The 19,782-nt window shown below is 48.4% G+C and overlaps 1 protein-coding gene across 1 annotated transcript; it reads right to left on the bottom strand.

Annotated features, from left to right (window-relative positions):
- Positions 1 to 292: 292 nt before the first annotated feature.
- On the bottom strand, positions 293 to 19,508 carry LOC120030198 (insulin receptor substrate 2-B-like). The gene is made up of 2 exons (XM_038975552.1): positions 15,059 to 19,508; positions 293 to 1,224 (listed from the first exon to the last, which is right to left on the bottom strand). The coding sequence occupies exons 1-2, from the start codon at positions 19,206 to 19,208 to the stop codon at positions 1,220 to 1,222; spliced, it is 4,155 nt and encodes a 1,384-aa protein (XP_038831480.1). The 5' UTR covers positions 19,209 to 19,508; the 3' UTR covers positions 293 to 1,219.
- Between the last annotated feature and the right edge of the window lie 274 nt (positions 19,509 to 19,782).

The raw sequence follows: 19,782 nt of genomic DNA, 5'->3' as shown, positions 1-19,782 counted from the left end.
AGATCGAGAATACACCCTCACTACCCCCCTCTTCTCGCTCTCCTATTGGCAGTGGGAAGGGTCTAGCGTGCATAAGCAGGGAAGTTTGAGGCTGACAGAGGTGTGTGTTTGTACGTGTATGTATGTGTCCGTGTATTGAGTGTGTGTATTGACTGTGTGTGTCCCCCGTCCGTCCGTGTGTGTATTGAGTGTGTCCGTGTGTGTATTGAGTGTGTCCGTGTATCCGTGTGTGTATCCGTGTATTGAGTGTGTGTCCATGTGTGTATTGAGTGTGTCCGTGTGTGTATCCGTGTATTGAGTGTGTGTCCATGTGTGTATTGAGTGTGTCCATGTGTGTATCCGTGTATTGAGTGTGTGTGTGTGTGTGTGTGTGTGTGTGTCCGTGTGTGTTGCACAGGGGGGCAAGTATGCCCAGCACATTGCACCTTGGGGGTAGAGTCAGGTTACTGGAACCCCTAACAACATCCAGCCCCCATGTGTGTGTGTGTGTGACCCAGCAGCTCTACTGACTGACTAGTGGAATCACAGAAACAGCGGGTGTCGCCTAGCCTAAACAGGACACACTGACGTGTGTGTGTGTGTGTGTGTGTAAGTTTCTCACAAACACAGTACCAGACCTGTGTTAATAAAGGCCCTTAAGTGGAAATAAAGTACCTGCTTCTTTTACGGAAAATATTTTTCATCAGGAAAACTGGGACCATCGTTGAGTCCAGTACCGTTCTCTGTTAGCTGTACAAAAATACTCAATAAAATCCTGTTAACATAATGAACGCACCTGAAACCTATTGTGGCAATAAATATAGTAGTGTGTATTTAAGTCTTAAGAGAAACCTGTACTGACCAGTCTCCACCCCGTCTCTAGGACTTATTATTGTTATACAGCCATACTCAAGTGTTTAAGCAAAGCTCCCTTTTCGTACTGTTAGATCAGAAAGAAAGTCAGAACTAAAGTCCATTAACATTGACAGCAGCCTCAGAACCAGGTCTGAGAAGAAAAAATATATATATATAAAAAAAAAAGTTAGCAAACAAAATAAACACAAATGTGTCGCATTCAGTCTTCATTTTCTGTCGTCTTGGTGATGTTGCTCAGAGGGGGCGTGACCTCGTGGGCTGACCTTGGGGTCGAGGTTGAGGGATTGAAGATCAAAGTGTGGTGTGTGGGTGTTGAAGGCCACGGTAGAGGGAGTCTGTGATGCTCCATTCTCAGCTTCCTCCATCAGTCTGTAGAGAGAGAGACAGAGAGATGATCAGTTAACGTCACCAAAACGGTTGGTAAAGACGCATGTCCCTGCATGGCCTCAGCTAACCTGGTTAGTGGTTGCACACACGCACCTTCTGGTAGTAGGTTGGTCTGGGCTCTGACCGGCCCTGTGTCTGTTGTGTGTGTGTGAGTGTGTGTGTGTTGTAAGTGTGTGTGTGAGTGTGTGTGTGTTGTAAGTGTGTGTGTGTGTCTGTTGTGAGAGTGTGTGTGTCTGGTGTGTGTGTGTGGACCCACAGCAGGGCTTTGTCCCGTTATAACAATGGCTGCTGGGTCACAATACAGGTGCTTTGAGAGAGGGCTTCAGCTGTGGATGGGCTGGAGCGACAGGAATGCTGGCTAACGCTTTCTATCTGTCTGTTACAGAGGGGGGGGGGGGGGGGGGGGGGAGACAGAGGGTTGACACAGAAAGACAGAGAGAGCGAGAGGGGGTAGACAGAGGTTTTTGGGTAATTGTTGCGTCAGTTGACCTTGACCATAACAATCTCCTCAGACTCCCACAACTGCCCCCTCCCCTCCGGCAATAAATTGCCTGCATATTTCCAAACAACACCCCTAGACCACCTGCATTACGACCTAGTCTGGCACCTGGGTAAGTGTTTGTCCAAGCTAAATCTCTCTCTAAGGCGGGGTGCTTCGGCCCTCAAAAACAACAGCCAGCCAGCAGACATGATTTCACGCACTATCAAAACTAAACACTTCATTGGTTCATGTGAAACGTTTGATATCACCGATATGACAGAATAGAAGACAGTTAACCTATAGTAAGCTATGAAAGTGAACATCACATGATCGTTCGAGCCCTCTTCAGAACGCAGATAACAAATTAGAAACCCCTATGGTTTTGTTACTATGCAAGCTGCCAGGCTAGCTAGTGAATGTCCAAGTCCATTTCATCATCATAGGCAGTGAAGCCACAACTAGAGGTAGCCAGTTCATTTCAGTTGGGTTAGGCCTAACTGGGTTACACTGAGTTGTATTCATTAGTGCACACCGTAGCAAAACATTTTACAACAGAAACTAACAGTATTATTTATTTTTATATCGGACAAATTGAGGTAGGCCCCTTCCCCTTTCGGCCCGTTTGGTTCCTGGTCAGGTCTGGGTTAGGTATGGGGTTAATGGTCAGGTTTTAAAATCAGCTTATAGGTTAAGTACCTCTGATTAGCCTGTAAGCCGATAGCTACTGTCTGTGGTACAACACAGGAACACTTTTCAGCTAGATTTGCCACTGTCCTGTCGGTCTCTCTATCCTCTCCAATTCCCATCTCTTTTACCCTTCTCTGCCCCTCTCGCGTTCCTCTTTCTATCACATCGGTTTCTCCCTGAACACTACCTGTTCTTTGGCAGAGAGAGAGAGGAGAGAGAGAGGAGAGAGGAGAGAGGAGAGAGGAGAGAGAGGAGGTTGACCTGAGAAGACTGCTGAAGCCGTGTGGAGGAGAAAAAAGGAGAAGGAATTAGCTACATTGTAGACTAATTAATCCCATTTGAAAACCAATTACACTCTACTCTTCTTCACCCTCCCTCCTCTGCCTCCCATCCCTCTAGTTGGGGACTTGGGGTCAGTTCCATCCAAGGGGCTCAAGTCCAATAGGTAGCCTAAATATCCTGATGAAATGGTGGGATGCATGAGTCTTAATACTGGTACTGCCATCCATGTCAACACGGTCTCACACCCATTCATATTATACGTTTTAGATGTGACCAGGCTGCCCATGTGTCTTCCCAACACCTCATGCCCCAGCATCTCCTCTTTTCTCGACTGAAATGGAAAGGGCAATCCTTCCACTTGTTGGGAAAAATAAAATCTGCGTTGCGGAAAACGCAGAAGGAATCCAGAGCTTAAAATGGACTTAAAAAAACTGAATGTATTACAAAATGCGTTAATTTGCTCAAGATAAATTACAAGACATGAACAAAATGCATCAGTGAATTACATTTTCCTGCCACTTCCTAAAAGGCACAGGTAACGACCCCGTCTGTTTGTGTTCAACTCTCGTATGTCTAGTTCACACTTTGTGTAGCTGTTAGCGTTGATGCTAATGATAACATGAGCGCTACAGAAACACCGTAACAGTCTCTGGGTGGTGGCACTTGCATTAAATGTAACCTTTTATTTAACTAGGCAAGTCAGTTAAAAACAAATTCTTATTTACAATGACGACCTACCCCGGACGTGTGTGTATTGGGTAGTTACCCATTAAAGGGAAAATACACCCAAAATTCTAATTCTCTTACGTTTCCCAGACCTCAAAAGTGGTCTCCTGATGTGGTTCAAAATGTTTTTCTATAAAAAATAATAATTTAAGTGTGATTTTGAGAGCGGAAACCTGAAAAAACACAGGGGGAAAACAGAAACTTGGAAAAACAAAAGCAGAGAAAAATACAACTTGGAAAAAGCAAAAGAGAATCAGGCAAAAACAAAAAAGCTTTTATGGTGCCCTACACTTGGCCTAAGGCAGTGGATTGGGGACCCCCAGACATTTCACTGTAGCTCTAAACTAGCTCACCTGATTCAAGGGCTTTATGATGAGTTGACGATTGAAATCAGGTGTGTTAGCTATGGAATAGATTGAATACATGGAACGGCTGAGGGACCCAGAGGAGAAGTCTGAAAAACACTGGCATAATGGTCTGTCTGTAACAGTCACACACACACAGAGAGAGAGAGGAGAGAGGAGAGAGGAGAGAGAGATAGAGAAAGAGATAACGACAGGTGTGTTTGTGTGCATGTGAGTACATTTAGAAACCAGCTATGCCCACAAACTACTATCATAAAGAGCCATTCTTAAATCCCACTACTGTCGCTGTACTATCACCCTCCATGACCCTGTCAGTGTGCATGTAGGACTCAAACATTCTCAAAACAGCCTAATTCATAATGCTAAAGGTTATTTTTTAGCTGCCTACTTCTTTAGATGCCTGCCTACTTCTCACTTAAAATGTCATTTGTTTTTAATTTCAGTGGTTTTCACACCGGAAGGTGTTTTTCTGTTAAAAGGTGCATTATACAACATTTCCACATGTAAAGCCAGATAAAAAAAAAAAATGTTGCAACCAAGAGTCTTTCATTGGCTATTGTAACCTTTCATTTGACCTCTGCCAAAAAGGTCTGGACCCAGTTGCATAAAACATATTTAAAAAGAAATTTCCCCCTTCTCTTTTCCCATAAAGTTACCTTAAGTGAAAAAGTTAAAGGGTGCCCGTGAGGACCCTGAAGTGCTTCATTCAGAATGGGCATCAAAGTAACAGCATTTGTGGAGGTGAATGTTGCTTTCCTATGTCCTGGTTTCAAAAGCAAAACCTCCACCAGCTAGGCAGCTAGCTAGCGGGCTAGCTACTTAGATACACAATGGAAGATACACAGTCCATGGTTACAAAGCTAGCTGGCTACTCTGTTAGCTTGACGTGCTAGAAAGTAATACAACTTATTTGTTTGTTTTTTTACTAAAAGAAATGTGTTTTATCGTTTTCTGAATATTTGTTTATCCCGTCTTGAATGTATCAGTTCTATTTCGCGATCTCCCAAATTAAAATGTGATCTCTTTGAGGAGAGTTCAGTCAGTGAATTGGGTCATCTCCATGGTAACCAGAGACTCTTTCTGCTGTACATGCCTTCAAACTACCGTAAAACCCCATAAGTATGCCCTTACCTAAGGAAAACATTTGAGGAGCTCTACGCAAAGCTGTCATCAAGGCAAATGGCGGCTATTTGAAGAATCTCAAAAATAAATATATTTTGATTTGTTTACACTTTTTTGGTTACTACATGATTCCATATGTGATATTTCATAGTTTTGATGTCTTCACTATTATTCTACAATGTAGAAAATAGTAAAAAAAATAAAGAAAAAATATCAAACTTTTGACCGGATGTCTCATGGTCTGACAAACACCACTCTAGCTCTGCCACCTTTCAAAGCAGGTTCGGAAGGGCGATATCGGAAGGTGCAGTGGATTGAGATGCAGGCCATGCAAGGAAAACATCTCTCTAGCTTAGACAGACCGATATCCATGGGGATTTTTGTATTATGTTAATTAGATTTCAGCAGGAGCACAACCCTTGTAGGTCAAGGCACATTTATGCATCCTATACATTTGTAGAATCCGGGCATTAGCCCCTCCCCCTACTCTGTCTTAGGCAGCTAATGGTATTATCAACTAATCACAGGCTTAACACACAGAGAGACAGACAGACACAGACAGATAGAGAGACACACAGACAGAGAAAGAGAGAGAGACACACAGACAGAGAAAGAGAGAGAGAGACAGACAGAGAGAAAGAGACACAGACAGAGAGAAAGAGACACAGACAGAGAGAAAGAGACACAGAGAGAGAGAAAGAGACACAGAGAGACAGACAGAGAGAGACACAGAGAGACAGACAGAGAGAGACAGAGGCAGACAGACAGAGGCAGGCACAGAGAGGCAAGCAGAGAGACAGAGCGGCAGGCAGAGAGACAGAGCGGCAGGCAGAGAGACAGAGCGGCAGGCAGAGAGACAGGCAGAGAGACAGGCAGAGAGACAGGCAGAGAGGCAGGCAGAGAGACAGAGAGGCAGGCAGAGAGACAGAGAGGCAGGCAGAGAGACAGGCAGAGAGGCAGGCAGAGAGACAGGCAGAGAGGCAGGCAGAGAGACAGGCAGAGAGACAGGCAGAGAGGCAGGCAGAGAGACAGAGGCAGAGAGACAGGCAGAGAGGCAGGCAGAGAGACAGGCAGAGAGGCAGGCAGAGAGACAGAGAGGCAGGCAGAGAGACAGAGAGGCAGGCAGAGAGACAGAGAGGCAGGCAGAGAGACAGAGAGGCAGGCAGAGAGACAGAGAGGCAGGCAGAGAGACAGAGAGGCAGGCAGAGAGACAGAGAGGCAGGCAGAGAGACAGAGAGGCAGGCAGAGAGACAGGCAGAGAGGCAGGCAGAGAGACAGGCAGAGAGGCAGGCAGAGAGACAGAGAGGCAGGCAGAGAGACAGAGAGGCAGGCAGAGAGACAGGCAGAGAGGCAGGCAGAGAGACAGGCAGAGAGGCAGGCAGAGAGACAGGCAGAGAGACAGGCAGAGAGGCAGGCAGAGAGACAGGCAGAGAGACAGGCAGAGAGGCAGGCAGAGAGACAGGCAGAGAGGCAGGCAGAGAGACAGAGAGGCAGGCAGAGAGACAGAGAGGCAGGCAGAGAGACAGAGAGGCAGGCAGAGAGACAGAGAGGCAGGCAGAGAGACAGAGAGGCAGGCAGAGAGACAGAGAGGCAGGCAGAGAGACAGAGAGGCAGGCAGAGAGACAGAGAGGCAGGCAGAGAGAGGGGCAGCCAGAGAGGCAGGCAGAGACAGACAAGCAGGCAGAGACAGACAAGTATTTCTTGCTGTAATAAAGTCATTTTGTGGGGAAAAACTAATTCTGATTGGCTGGGCCTGGCTCCCCATTTTTGTTCAGTATAGAAGATTCCTTCTTCCCTAAATTCAAACTGAAAAGTGCTACATTCACAGAACAATCAAACTAAGGTCTGATGTTAAAGAGTTGGCAGCACAGTACATCACAGCTTGCCACAAGCTAAGGGAGGAAACATGGAAAATCACAGGCTTAACACACAGACAGACAGACAGACAGACAGACAGACAGACAGACACACGAGCTAAGGGAGGAAACATGGAAAATCACAGGCTTAACACACAGACAGAGAGAGAGAGACAGACAGACGAGCTAAGGGAGGAAACATGGAATGTAGCCTACTATTTTCTGTATAATAAGTAACAAACAATATAAGTACCACCAGTCATTTATTGTTTGTCGAATTAGATTCTGAACATGAGCCATTACTTACATTTTTGTATATTTCTTTGTTTTATACATTATGATTTTATAGGTACTATTCTAGTTTTTGTCGCCGTTCTTTTCATAATTTTTGTGTGTAACACTTCGTTTTGGCAACATTGCCCTCTGTGTTTTCCAGTGGGTGTGCCCATGGCTGCTCTCCTGCCCAGTCATGTTAAATCCATAGATTAAGGCCTAATGAATTTATTTCAATTGACTGATTTCCTTATATGAACTGTAACTCAGTAAAATAGTTGGAATTGTTGCATTTATATTTTTTGTTCAGTGAAAATACAATTTCTCCGACACACACACACCCTAAATAGGCCTATTGAATTTGAAATTCAGAAGGACAAAAGGAGAGAGAGCGAGAGAAAGCAAGTGTGTGTGTTCATTTAGAAGCCAGCAATGCCAAAACACACACAGCGCAAACATTAGCAACAACACGTGCCTCTGCATTATCCCTCTCCATGTCCCGGTGTCTGTGTGTGTCTGTGTGTGTGTGTCTGTGTCTGTGTGTGTGTGTCTGTGTGTGTCTGTGTCTGTGCGTGTGGCTAATAAACTTAGCTAACATCACATTCCTATAGGGAGCGAGTTAAACTAGTAAAAACCTGCTCCTTTATCAAGACCATCTGTGGAGGATCAAAATACAAGGAGGAACGGCAATACAGTGAGGGAATAGTAGTCACACACACAGTACAGTAACACACACACAGTACAGTAACACACACACACTACAGTAACACACACACACACACACTACAGTACAGTAACACACACTACAGTAACACACACACAGTACAGTAACACACACACACACACTCTCTACAGTAACACACACACACACAGCACAGTAACACACACACACACAGCACAGTAACACACACACTCTACAGTAACACACACACTCTACAGTAACACACACTCTACAGTAACACACACACACTCTACAGTAACACACACACACTCTACAGTAACACACACACACACACTCTACAGTAACATACACACACTACAGTACAGTAACACACACATTATGTTAACGACAATACTATCTTCTACTGGCTGACAAGGAATGCCCTTTACGGGGAGGTAGAATCCTTTACGGGGAGGTAGAATCCTTTACGGGGAGGTAGAATCCTTTACGGGGAGGTAGAATTCCTAACCTTCCCATTCTGAATCTGTTTAGAAGTAGGAATATTCAAATTGATGACATCACAATTCCGGCATAACAGACCCCGGCGAGTCTCTCAGGAAAACCAGAGCAATACCTAGGCTATTCTACAGTCACTTATAGACCAGGGATGAGGTCTCGTGGAGGGTTAGAGGTGCTAGAGGGCATTTCTAGGGGTGTCAGGAGTCGTTATATCATGTCCTGGGCTCTTCAGAGTGCCACTAGTGGACATTCCAGTTTCATTCTGGGGGGAAAAACAACATGGCATGTACCTAGAATGTACACACACACACACACACACACACACACACACACACACACCTCTATTATGCGTGGGAATACTTCGGAACAGATTTCAAAAATCTAAATCCCTTGGAGCTGATTTGCTACTGTTTTTTCAGTCTTTTATGTCCAACAATAAAAACAGCTTTGGAGTAAATAAAGTTTCCCTTTGAGGCACATAGTAACCCAAGAATTTTGATTACTCAACCAATTTCATATTAGTCACCTCCTCCTCCTATCTGAATGTGGGAGAACATTCACTCCCCAGCAAAGCCTACAACTATCACACAGTCATTCAACATCCTACAGCAGGATGGCCCACGAGTGATTTTATTTGCCGTTTTCTGAGAATTACATTATTATTTTTGTTTTTTTATATTGTTGGACATAAGACTGGAAAAACACATAAGACTGGAAAAATCTGTTGTCAAGTATTCCCACGCACAATAGAGAAACACGTGCCCGTTTCCGCCCCACCAACTATCCGTTCAAGAAAAGAAACTCGACCCGTGGCTGAATCTAGTTGATGATCCCAATCCTAGAGAATATGAGAACACATTCAGGCTTACCACAGTACACACACACACACACACACACACACACACACACAACAACAGTAAACAGCTAGCTAGCCTGTTAGTCACTAGGCTAATATACTCCTACATGAGAAAATACCCTGGCTTTGACTCAGACAGGAGGCGTTTACCTATGAGTAACAAAGGACACACTAACATACAAGTCTATATACAGTGGGGAGAACAAGTATTTGATACACTGCCGATTTTGCAGGTTTTCCTACTTACAAAGCATGTAGAGGTCTGTAATGTATCATAGGTACACTTCAACTGTGAGAGAAGGAATCTAAAATAAAAATACAAAAATCCAGAAAATCACATTGTATGATTTTTAAGTAATTAATTAGCGTTTTATTGCATGACATAAGTATTTGATCACCTACCAACCAGTAAGAATTCCGTCTCTCACAGACCTGTTAATTTTTCTTTAAGAAGCCCTCCTGTTCTCCACTCATTACCTGTATTAACTGCACCTGTTTGAACTCGTTACCTGTATAAAAGACACCTGTCCACACACTCAATCAAACAGACTCCAACCTCTCCACAATGGCCAAGACCAGAGAGCTGTGTAAGGACATCAGGGATAAAATTGTAGACCTGCACAAGGCTGGGATGGGCTACAGGACAATAGGCAAGCAGCTTGGTGAGAAGGCAATAACTGTTGGCGCAATTATTAGAAAATGGAAGAAGTTCAAGATGATGGTCAATCACCCTCGTTCTGGGGCTCCATGCAAGATCTCACCTCGTGGGGCATCAATGATCATGAGGAAGGTGAGGGATCAGCCCAGACCTACACGGCAGGACCTGGTCAATGACCTGAAGAGAGCTGGGACCACAGTCTCAAAGAAAACCATTAGTAACACACTACGCCGTCATGGATTAAAATCCTGCAGCGCACGCAAGGTCCCCCTGCTCAAGCCAGCGCATGTCCAGGCCCATCTGAAGTTTGACAATGACCATCTGGATGATCGAGAGGAGGAATGGGAGAAGGTCATGTGGTCTGATGAGACAAAAATAGAGCTTTTTGGTCTAAACTCCACTCGCCGTGTTTGGAGGAAGAAGAAGGATGAGTACAATCCCAAGAACACCATCCCAACCGTGAAGCATGGAGGTGGAAACACCATTCTTTGGGGATGCTTTTCTGCAAAGGGGACAGGACGACTGCACCGTATCGAGGGGAGGATGGATGGGGCCATGTATCGCGATATCTTGGCCAACAACCTCCTTCCCTCAGTAAGAGCATTGAAGATGGGTCGTGGCTGGGTCTTCAAGCATGACAACAACCCGAAACAGACAGCCAAGGCAACTAAGGAGTGGCTCCGTAAGAAGCATCTCAAGGTCCTGGATTGGCCTAGCCAGTCTCCAGACCTGAACCCAATAGAAAATCTTTGGAGGGAGCTGAAAGTCCGTATTGCCCAGCGACAGCCCCGAAACCTGAAGGATCTGGAGAAGGTCTGTATGGAGGAGTGGGCCAAAATCCCTGCTGCAGTGTGTGCAAACCTGGTCAAGAACTACAGGAAACGTATGATTTCTGTAATTGCAAACAAAGGTTTCTGTACCAAATATTAAGTTCTGCTTTTCTGATGTATCAAATACTTAAGTCATGCAATAAAATGCAAATGAATTACTTAAAAATCATACAATGTGATTATCTGGATTTTTGGATTTTTGTTTAGATTCCGTCTCTCACAGTTGAAGTGTACCTATGATAAAAATGACAGACCTCTACATGCTTTGTAAGTAGGAAAACCTGCAAAATCGGCAGTGTATCAAATACTTGTTCTCCCCACTGTATAGGCCTAATGAAACTACACAGGAAGAGGCATTGCCATGGAAACGGCTGTTAACACTACTTGAAGCAGTTGCTGTAACAGTAGTATTAGTATGTAAGTCTTACATCGTCTTATGCCATGGCATTGTTGAATACTCCTTTCTGATTGGCGTTCTAGAGCATGGATTATTTCCCTATAACGCATGGTATGTTTTGTTTGAGCTTCTTTTGAAAGCAAAAGTCGGATTGCAAACAGTATTGTTAAATTCGATTTTCATAATAGCAAGCTAGGACTGATGGTTTGGTTAGCTAAACTAGCAAGTCTGTTAGGTTACCACGGTAACTACTGTAGCCATCTAGTATCAAATGTATTTATAAAGCCCTTCTTACATCAGCTGACGTCACAAAGTGCTGTACAGAAACCCAGCCTGAAACCCCAAACAGCAAGCAATGCAGGTGTAGAAGCACGGTGGCTAGGAAAAACAACCTAGAAAGGCCAGAACCTAGGAAGAAACCTAGAGAGGAACCAGGCTATGAGGGGTGGCCAGTCCTCTTCTGGCTGTGCCGGGTGGAGATTGTAACAGAACATGGCCATGATGTTCACATGTTCATAGATGACCAGCAAGGTCAAATAATAACAATCACAGTGGTTGTCGAGGGTGTAGCAAGAAAACTTGCTAGCTACTTCAGTGGATGTTGAACACATTTCTACTGTCAAATTAACACATTTCAAATTATAACTAGGAAATCTATGCGTTCTCTGGAAAACAATGCAACTGTGGAAGGTCAGTTCCACTCCTCTAGAGCGTCGTGGAACACACCTTCCACATCATTCATTATTTTTCCATGGAACGCATAGTCCCTTGTTGATTACCTGTTGTATATTCATAGCAACTTATTATACAGCAATAAACCAATTAATGACAGCGGTATGATCTACATCCTACTAAAACATTCAAATTGATTTGACATAACATCTTGAGATTATATTAACATCTGTGTGTGTATGTATTTACATCAGAGAGAGAGTTCAGGTTCAACAACACACACACACACACACACACACACACACACACACACACACGAAAGGCGATCCAGTTGCCTGTGCACCTTCCTGCTTTATGGCCAGTACACATTCTGTGTCTCAAATGGCACCCTATTCCCTATACAGTGCACTACTTTTGACAAGGGCTCAGGGTGCAATTTGGGATGAAGCATACACATGCCTACTGCTAGACCCAGCTCATAAATAACTGTCAGTCTGAAAATAAAGCAGTAAATATAGATGTGAAATAGGAAAGGGTAGCTAGCCAACGCTCTCAGCAGCAGCAGCAGCTAGCCAACAATCTCAGCAGCAGCAGCAGCTAGCCAACGCTCTCAGCAGCAGCAGCAGCTAGCCAACGCTCTCAGCAGCAGCAGCAGCTAGCCAACGCTCTCAGCAGCAGCAGCAGCTAGCCAACGCTCTCAGCAGCAGCTAGCCAACGCTCTCAGCAGCAGCAGCAGCTAGCCAACGCTCTCAGCAGCAGCAGCAGCTAGCCAACGCTCTCAGCAGCAGCTAGCCAACGCTCTCAGCAGCAGCAGCAGCTAGCCAACGCTCTCAGCAGCAGCAGCAGCTAGCCAACGCTCTCAGCAGCAGCTAGCCAACGCTCTCAGCAGCAGCTAGCCAACGCTCTCAGCAGCAGCAGCAGCTAGCCAACGCTCTCAGCAGCAGCAGCAGCTAGCCAACGCTCTCAGCAGCAGCAGCTAGCCAACGCTCTCAGCAGCAGCAGCTAGCCAACGCTCTCAGCAGCAGCAGCTAGCCAATGCTCTCAGCAGCAGCAGCTAGCCAACGCTCTCAACAGCAGCAGCTAGCCAACGCTCTCAGCAGCAGCAGCTAGCCAACGCTCTCAGCAGCAGTTAGCCGACGCTCTCAGCAATCTCTACTACAGGACCTTAACTCAGCTCCAAGCAGCTCCAAGACCAATACAACTAGTAGGCTCACACTGTCTCACTATGAAGGAGGCCTTGGATGTGGGATAGGAAAGGGCACAGCTAGCTAGCTAACACTCGCTACTCTATGTAAAAAGGTTTTGCTACAGCATGCCCTAATGAACAGGACCCAGTAGCCTACTTCCCTGTTTCAGAAGGTGCGCTGAAATGGGCCTGGCTGGCTGCTGAAGGCAGGTCACAGGAAGTGTATTCCTGTGATAATGGTGCATTTCCTGTAGCTCTGTTCTATTGCTGTGGTGCCCTGACACACTGGGCCAATTAGAGCACATCAAAGACCCTCTGCATGACTCCACACACACATACACTAGTATGACAGTGGAAACACTTCAAACAGTGACAAGCTTTATTGGAGAAGAGTGTTGGTTTTTCTATGGAAAACCACACACACACGCACAACCCCACACGACACCCACAAACGGAGTGTTGGTTTTCCAATGGAACAAAACTAAGGAAGGACCTCGCCCAGGAGGGCAGCAAGGAGTCAAAGCAGTGAACACAAACACACTCGTTCTCTCTGGTGGAAACACACACACGGGCAACTGCAGGTCAAGGTTTCTCCATAGTACCTGGTACCGTTTGACTCACTTTGGCACAATGGCCAGGACCTGGGTCAATGAAGTGTGTGGAGTGAGAATCCCTCTCTTATCATTACCTTTTGCACTGCAAGGCATGCCGACAACTGGAGGGCCAGCACGCGCACACACAGACTAGTGTTCTCTATCTTGGGATTTACTGTATTACCAGCTTAGTATAAACCCATTGGGTGTCTATCAGAATGTTAACAAAATTAGCACATGTAATAGCGAATTTCCATGGAGGCTGCTAGCTAAATATGCTAACGAGCGCAAACGAAAAAAATAAACAAATTGCATAGACAGGCAGTCCAGCACATATAGTTATACATATATAGGTAGGAGTAACCGAATGTCCTTTTTGGTGAGTTTGGACATTTACAAGCGAATGTGAACGAGAGAAATTGTGCAAATGAACAGTACTGGCTCTATAGTAGCAGACACGTTGTGTCTGTGTGGAGTCTGGAGTCGCTATGGCAACGGTCCTGCTCTGCTCAGAGAAGATGGGGGAGGAGCAAACAGACCGGCAACTGAGAGGAGAAAAAAAAAGCTATAAAATGAAAAGAGCGTAGTGGCAGCTGTACACACGATAACTCATCCAAAGGCCTGGGACTTCTTAAACACGTCAAAAAACCAACACAATATGATGCCCCGCCCACCTTAAGTCAGCCACTTACTTAGATAACTAGCAAGTTAAACGTAGGGGTCACGTAAATGCAGAATTATTCGTTTTTCCAGGCAGGAAAAAAAATGAAACAACACATAAGAAATATCTTGCTGCATTTTGTAAACGCAGATCTAAAATGCTTCTTATTGTAATTTCTCCTCGGGGTCAGACTAACTTTGTGCTTCTGTTGCACTTCTTTCTACACGAAGGGGCATTCTATCAGCAGACAGGTCTCTGACAGATGTGTAGCTACTGTTCTCTGGTAGAATGCTAGATCAACTTGAAGAAAAACATTAGGAAATGTAGCGGGCTACATTCTATGATGAACTTTAATATGATGGCCATGCATCGTTTTTGCAAAACATACCTTGCTTTTCACTGTAAACTCATTTAGCCTACTTGTGTGGCTGCCAGCCAAATAACGTTGCACTTCTGCTGTCATCCGATGAAAATTAATCTGTTTTCTGCTGAATGTGTTGCACCAATGTCTTTTATGTGAAGGAAAACTACAGTTGCACGTCCCTGATCACTCTATTGAAGCAAAACAACACTTAACTGTCAATATAAAACGAGACCCCTGTCAATACACAGCTGCACTCACCTGCTCCGGCTTTCTCCCTTTGTGCCCTTTACAAACAAACACCTGACTGGCTCAACTGTTCTGGGGAACTACCGTAAACTTCATGATGTAAAATAATGTGACAGGTGAAATGAAGAACGCGATCTGATTTATCTTCTAACACACTGCACAAGTTGACTGCTGGTATTTACTTTAAAAAGTAGCTACAAATATTATAATGTATAGAAAAACTTAAAATAAATTGTTTCAACAGTGTTGGCGGTATTGAAAAACCATCCTGTGGCTATTTCCAAATACCCCATTATACGGTATACCGCCCAAGCCTCACAGACACATGCATGCAGACAGACACACATATGCCCCCCCCCCCACAATCCCTCTGTCACTCACCCTGGGACGTGGCAGTCATCCCGTCTGACTTGATGAAGTCTATACTGCCATAGGCTCCGCTGTCCTCCGCTACTGGCACAGTCAGGTTACTGGCTTGGGGGGCGTTGGGGGTCACCCCGGTACCATGCCCGGTGCCTCCCTGCTGCTGCTGGGGTACGGGTAGAGGGTTAGAGTCCCGGTCCTCTCTCAGCTCCAGGGCGATGTAGTTGAGTCCGTTCTGATACCCCACAGACATGTTCCTGCACATCCGACCCCCAGGAGGACACACAGATGAGGCTGAGGCCATGCTCAGATCAGAAGGCCCTGGACGGGCAGGGAGACCGGCCGAGTCCCCCCCTATCCCCTCAACACACATCCACACACTGTCAAAGGAGCCAGAGCCGGTCCACTTGGAGCTCTCGGCCAGATGAGCTACGTTGAGGGCCGAGGGGTTGGCTGAGCCCGCGGAGGGGTTGGTGCTGGAGCTTGTGGCTCCGCCTCCTCCGGAGGTGGAGGATGAGGAAAACGTTTCGGAGCTGTGTCGGCGTCGCCCCTGGGGGTCCGCGCGTACCACCTTGATGGGCTCAGGCTGGGGGCTGGAGGAGGGAGGGGAGGCAGAGGTGGGGGTTAAGGTGGGGGGGTAGCAGCTCTCCATCAAACACAGGTGCTGCAGCATGGCCGTGGGACTACTCCGTAACCCCCGCGACTCCTCACCCCTGCTGAGGTTAAAGGTCATATCTGTGTAGTCATCTGTCCCCGTCCGCCATCGAGCTCCAGAAGAACTAGGGGCCCCACTCACGGAGGCTCCAGCGGCAAGAGGTCGGATGTAGCTGGGTGGGTTCCAGGGAGCCACCAGTGAGGGTCTGGGAGACTTGTTCTTAGCCAGGCGTCCTCCATCACCCCCACCTCCACCTCCCACCTCTACACTCATATAGTCCTGGTTCTGAGGATGGGGGTGGGGAGGGGAGCGACGCTGCTCAGCAGAGCCCACCGAGGGTGAGCCATCCTGGGCAGAGAGGGGGCAGGACGTTGGGGGTCCGTACCGGCCCCCAAACTCGATGTTGATGTACTCTCCAGGGCTGGAGAGTACCTCGGCGGCGTCTGGCTCGCTGACCCTCAGTGACCCGTGGAAGCTGCGGCGCCCTAGGGGGAGGCGGTTGGGCCGGACCGGGGTCGTCCGACGGTCACCGTTAGCCGCTTGGTGGTGCACCCCGTAGGGAGGGGGCGGGTAGGCGTGAGGGAGGATGTGAGGGGTGTCTGACCCCCCACTACCAATACCCCTCGTCGTCACGCCCCTCTCGGCGATGTTGCCGGTAGCAACCTGGGAGTAGACTGGTTTCGCCGGGGAGCTCATGGGTACATACTCATCATGCGCTCTCGGTTCCCTCTCTCTCTGTTCCCTCTCTCTCTGTTCCCTCTCTCTCTGTTCCCTCTCTCTCTGTTCCCTCTCTCTCGCAGCGGGGGCCTTGTAGGAGCGAGGCAGGGAGAAGTAGGGGCTGTAGCTGTATGATTTGGGGTCTCTCCCTTCAGGGTTGCTCAGTTCGTAGTATCCCCCCTCGTTGGAGAACTTCCGCCCCCCTGCCGCGTCCCCTCCACCTCCTCCGCTACTGCTGTACGACATGTCCATGTACTCTCCATTCTCGGGCCGCTCCACTATACTACCAGAACTACTGACACTACCTCCACCCAGACCCATGTTACTGCTACTGCTGTGGGGGCTGGGGGAGGCCTGGACTGGGGAAGAGGAGCTCCGCCCCCCTGGTAGCATCATCATGTAACCACGGGGGTCTGTGGGCTGTTGGGCTGAGCGGGGGGCCTGGGGAGAGTGGGAGGGCTGGGGAGAGTGGTGGTGAAGAGAGGGGGAGCTGGGTTGCATAGGCATGTAGTCCGGTGCATCACAGGGTGAGGCTGCCACCCCACACAACATGGGCATGTAGCCGCTGTCCTCCTTGGCCAAAGAAGGAGGGGGTCGGCCCTGGCTGTGCTCGGAGCAGGAGCTGTAGTCAGAGCGGAGGGAAGAAGAAGAGGAGGAAGGCTGGGTGATGCTGTCGGTGCGGCCGAGAGACAGGGCCTCTCCCACGGACACCGACTCGTCCAGCGAGAAGGTGGTCTGGGTCATCTTCTGGTACACCGTCACGCCACTGCTGCCGCCGGCAACACCCCCCTGACCCCCGGGCCGCGTGAACGAGTGGGTCCGTCTCCTCAGGGACCTGTCGTCATCCGTCGATGTGCTCTCGTCCCGGTTGGGGGTCTCCACGCTGCCAGAGCTACTCCCTCCACCGCTGGCGGCTCCGAACACCTCACGGTGCCAGCCCATGGCCATGTAGTCGCTCATGCAGTTCTCTTCTCTGATTGGTGGGGTGTTGCCAAGGGAATCAGGAGTGTTGCTCCGGACCCTGAAGTAGCGGAAGTCCCCAGGGCTGGAGCCGTACTCGTCTGAGGAGTTGAAGCCTCCGTCGGAGGGGGAACCGCAGATGGACGCTGAGGAGGGCCGGGTAAGGGTATCGGAGACCGAGCCGTGCCCGCTGCTGCTGGACACGCTGACGGGGGAGGTGGTGGAGGGAAAGTGGGAGACGGGGAGCGATGCGGAGCGGGCGTGGTAGGTGGACCCTGGTAGTGCCCTGGCGTAGCGCCCTACTACCCCGGTGCTCCCGGTATTCCCTGCCCCTACCCCGCCCTCCTGGCGCCCCAGGTGTATCCGGGCAGTGTTCAGGTGGATCAGGCTGCCGGTAACGGATCGGAATGGCCGGTTCATCGTCCCCTCACCCTCGCTCGATGTTCGGAAGCGATAGCCGCTGGCGCCAGAGCTCTTACTCGACGGCGGCGTCCCAACCACCGACTCGGTCCTGGAGCGGCGCTGGAGACCTGTCTGGCTCGGAGGCAGGTTACCTAGGTGACGGCGGGTGGTGATAAAAGCGATGGGGTTGGAGCCAGAAGATTGGCTCTTGCTCCTGGGGCGGATCTCAGCGAAGGCCTTCAGAGCCTTCATGGTCTCCAGGATGGTCTCGTGCATGTTCTGGGCCACTACAGAGTCATCTACCTGCATCCATATCTCCCCAGGGCCTATAGAGGACGACCGACCCACCTCCATGAAGAAGAAGCTTTCTGAGTGTCCACAGCGTCTGATGTTCATCAGCTGAAGGTTGACACATGGCGTCTCAGAGTTTAGTTTGACCAGGTGGATAGTTTTAGTAGAGAGGCATAAACGATACACACCTGTGAGGTTCTTGGTCTGACCCAGTCCTTTGGGTTTCACGTTCACCTGCCACACCTCTTTGAAAACCGTACCTGGTGTGACGGTACCGTAGCCGTCATCCAACTCGTCCGAGTCTAGATGCCCCTTTTTCCCCTCACTCATCAGTTCACTCAGGGCTACGTACCAGTCATCTTGTTCCTGCTCGTTCTCAGCTACAATAGCAAAGTATTCATCCTTAGTGTAGAGGGCTATGAGGTGTTTGTTTTTGGAATCTGCTCTTTTGTTGACAGTGAAGCACTGATACAGATAGATCACCCTTTTCGGGGGAGAAGGGGCGACCGTACCGTTTGCAGCTGCCGCAGCAGCAGACCGCAGGCTATTACGGAATTTTTTCTCGCTGTCATAGTACTCCAACCGACTGAGGCCTAGGTGGCTGGCCGCCCTCAGCACGAAAAACCTCTTGTGGCCGTGTTTCTGTTTCCGCAGATAGCCACACTTCTGAATGTCGTCCACTACACCTTCTGAGGTAGCCACGCTAACGTTAGCATTCGCGGCTAGTTGTATCGCGGCCGACGCCGCGTTTACCGACGCAGCGAGTGCGTGGTGGCTAGCAGCGGGGTCCTGCTGTACCAGGTTCAAAGACGATGACGAGGCTTTCCTTACCGGGGACTCCGTGATGTTTTCAACAGAGAGATGATGCTCCGTCGCCGCCTGGTAGTGGTGCGACAGCGGGTGTTGTTGTCCTTTGGGCAGCGAGCTCTGGGGGTAGTGATGGTGGCTGGAGGGCGGCAAGTGCTGATGGAAACGAGCTCCGCTGGCCCCGACGCCACCGATATTCAATAACGGGGAAGGGGGTTCCCCTACCGAGGTGTCTCCATCATTGGCTGCCGCTGGCTTCGTCCCGATGCCCCTCTGTTGCGTCTCCACTAACAACATAGCGGCTTTGCTTTCTTGGTAATTCGTGAAATTTGCCATTTAGAGTACACAACCAAAGGTCACTTTACCTAAACCGTGCTGTGGACCTAGACCCCATTCTTGTTTTGGAGACGGGCTCCGACTGGCGCTGCTGTGGCTACACGGCGCGATGGTTAGCTACAATATAAGCGTAAATGTATGTTGGTTCTGTTTGAAAACGGCCGGTCCAGGCCTCTTCGTCACAAACAGGTATCTAATGTACGCTTTTAGGAAAGGAAGCCCACCGTGTGAAACATTTCCACGTTCAACCCCGTTTCTATAATCGTTAGCTCCCAAGCTAGCAATCAGTCCCCTTCTCCCTCTGTACACAACTCTACCGAGCGGTGCACAAACATCACGTGACTTTCGCGTACCCTAACCCATAAGCAGGAGGAATAATGAGCGAGTCAGGGCTTCTCATTGGACGTTCAGCGAGATTGACAGGAACTGACAGGTAAAAGAGCCAATAATTGAGGGTGATTCGTGTTTTACGTCAATACGGTCGACTAATGATATCGCACGGAGTTTCATTGGGGTAAAAAGAGGAGGGTACATTTTTGTGATGATCGACATATGACTGGCCAATGATTATTGG

The sequence above is a fragment of the Salvelinus namaycush genome, chromosome 36 (genome assembly GCF_016432855.1).
Source record: "Salvelinus namaycush isolate Seneca chromosome 36, SaNama_1.0, whole genome shotgun sequence".
Lineage (NCBI taxonomy): Eukaryota > Metazoa > Chordata > Actinopteri > Salmoniformes > Salmonidae > Salvelinus > Salvelinus namaycush.
The sequence above is the reverse complement of the archived record's forward strand: the minus strand, read 5'-3'. Positions and strand labels throughout refer to the sequence as shown.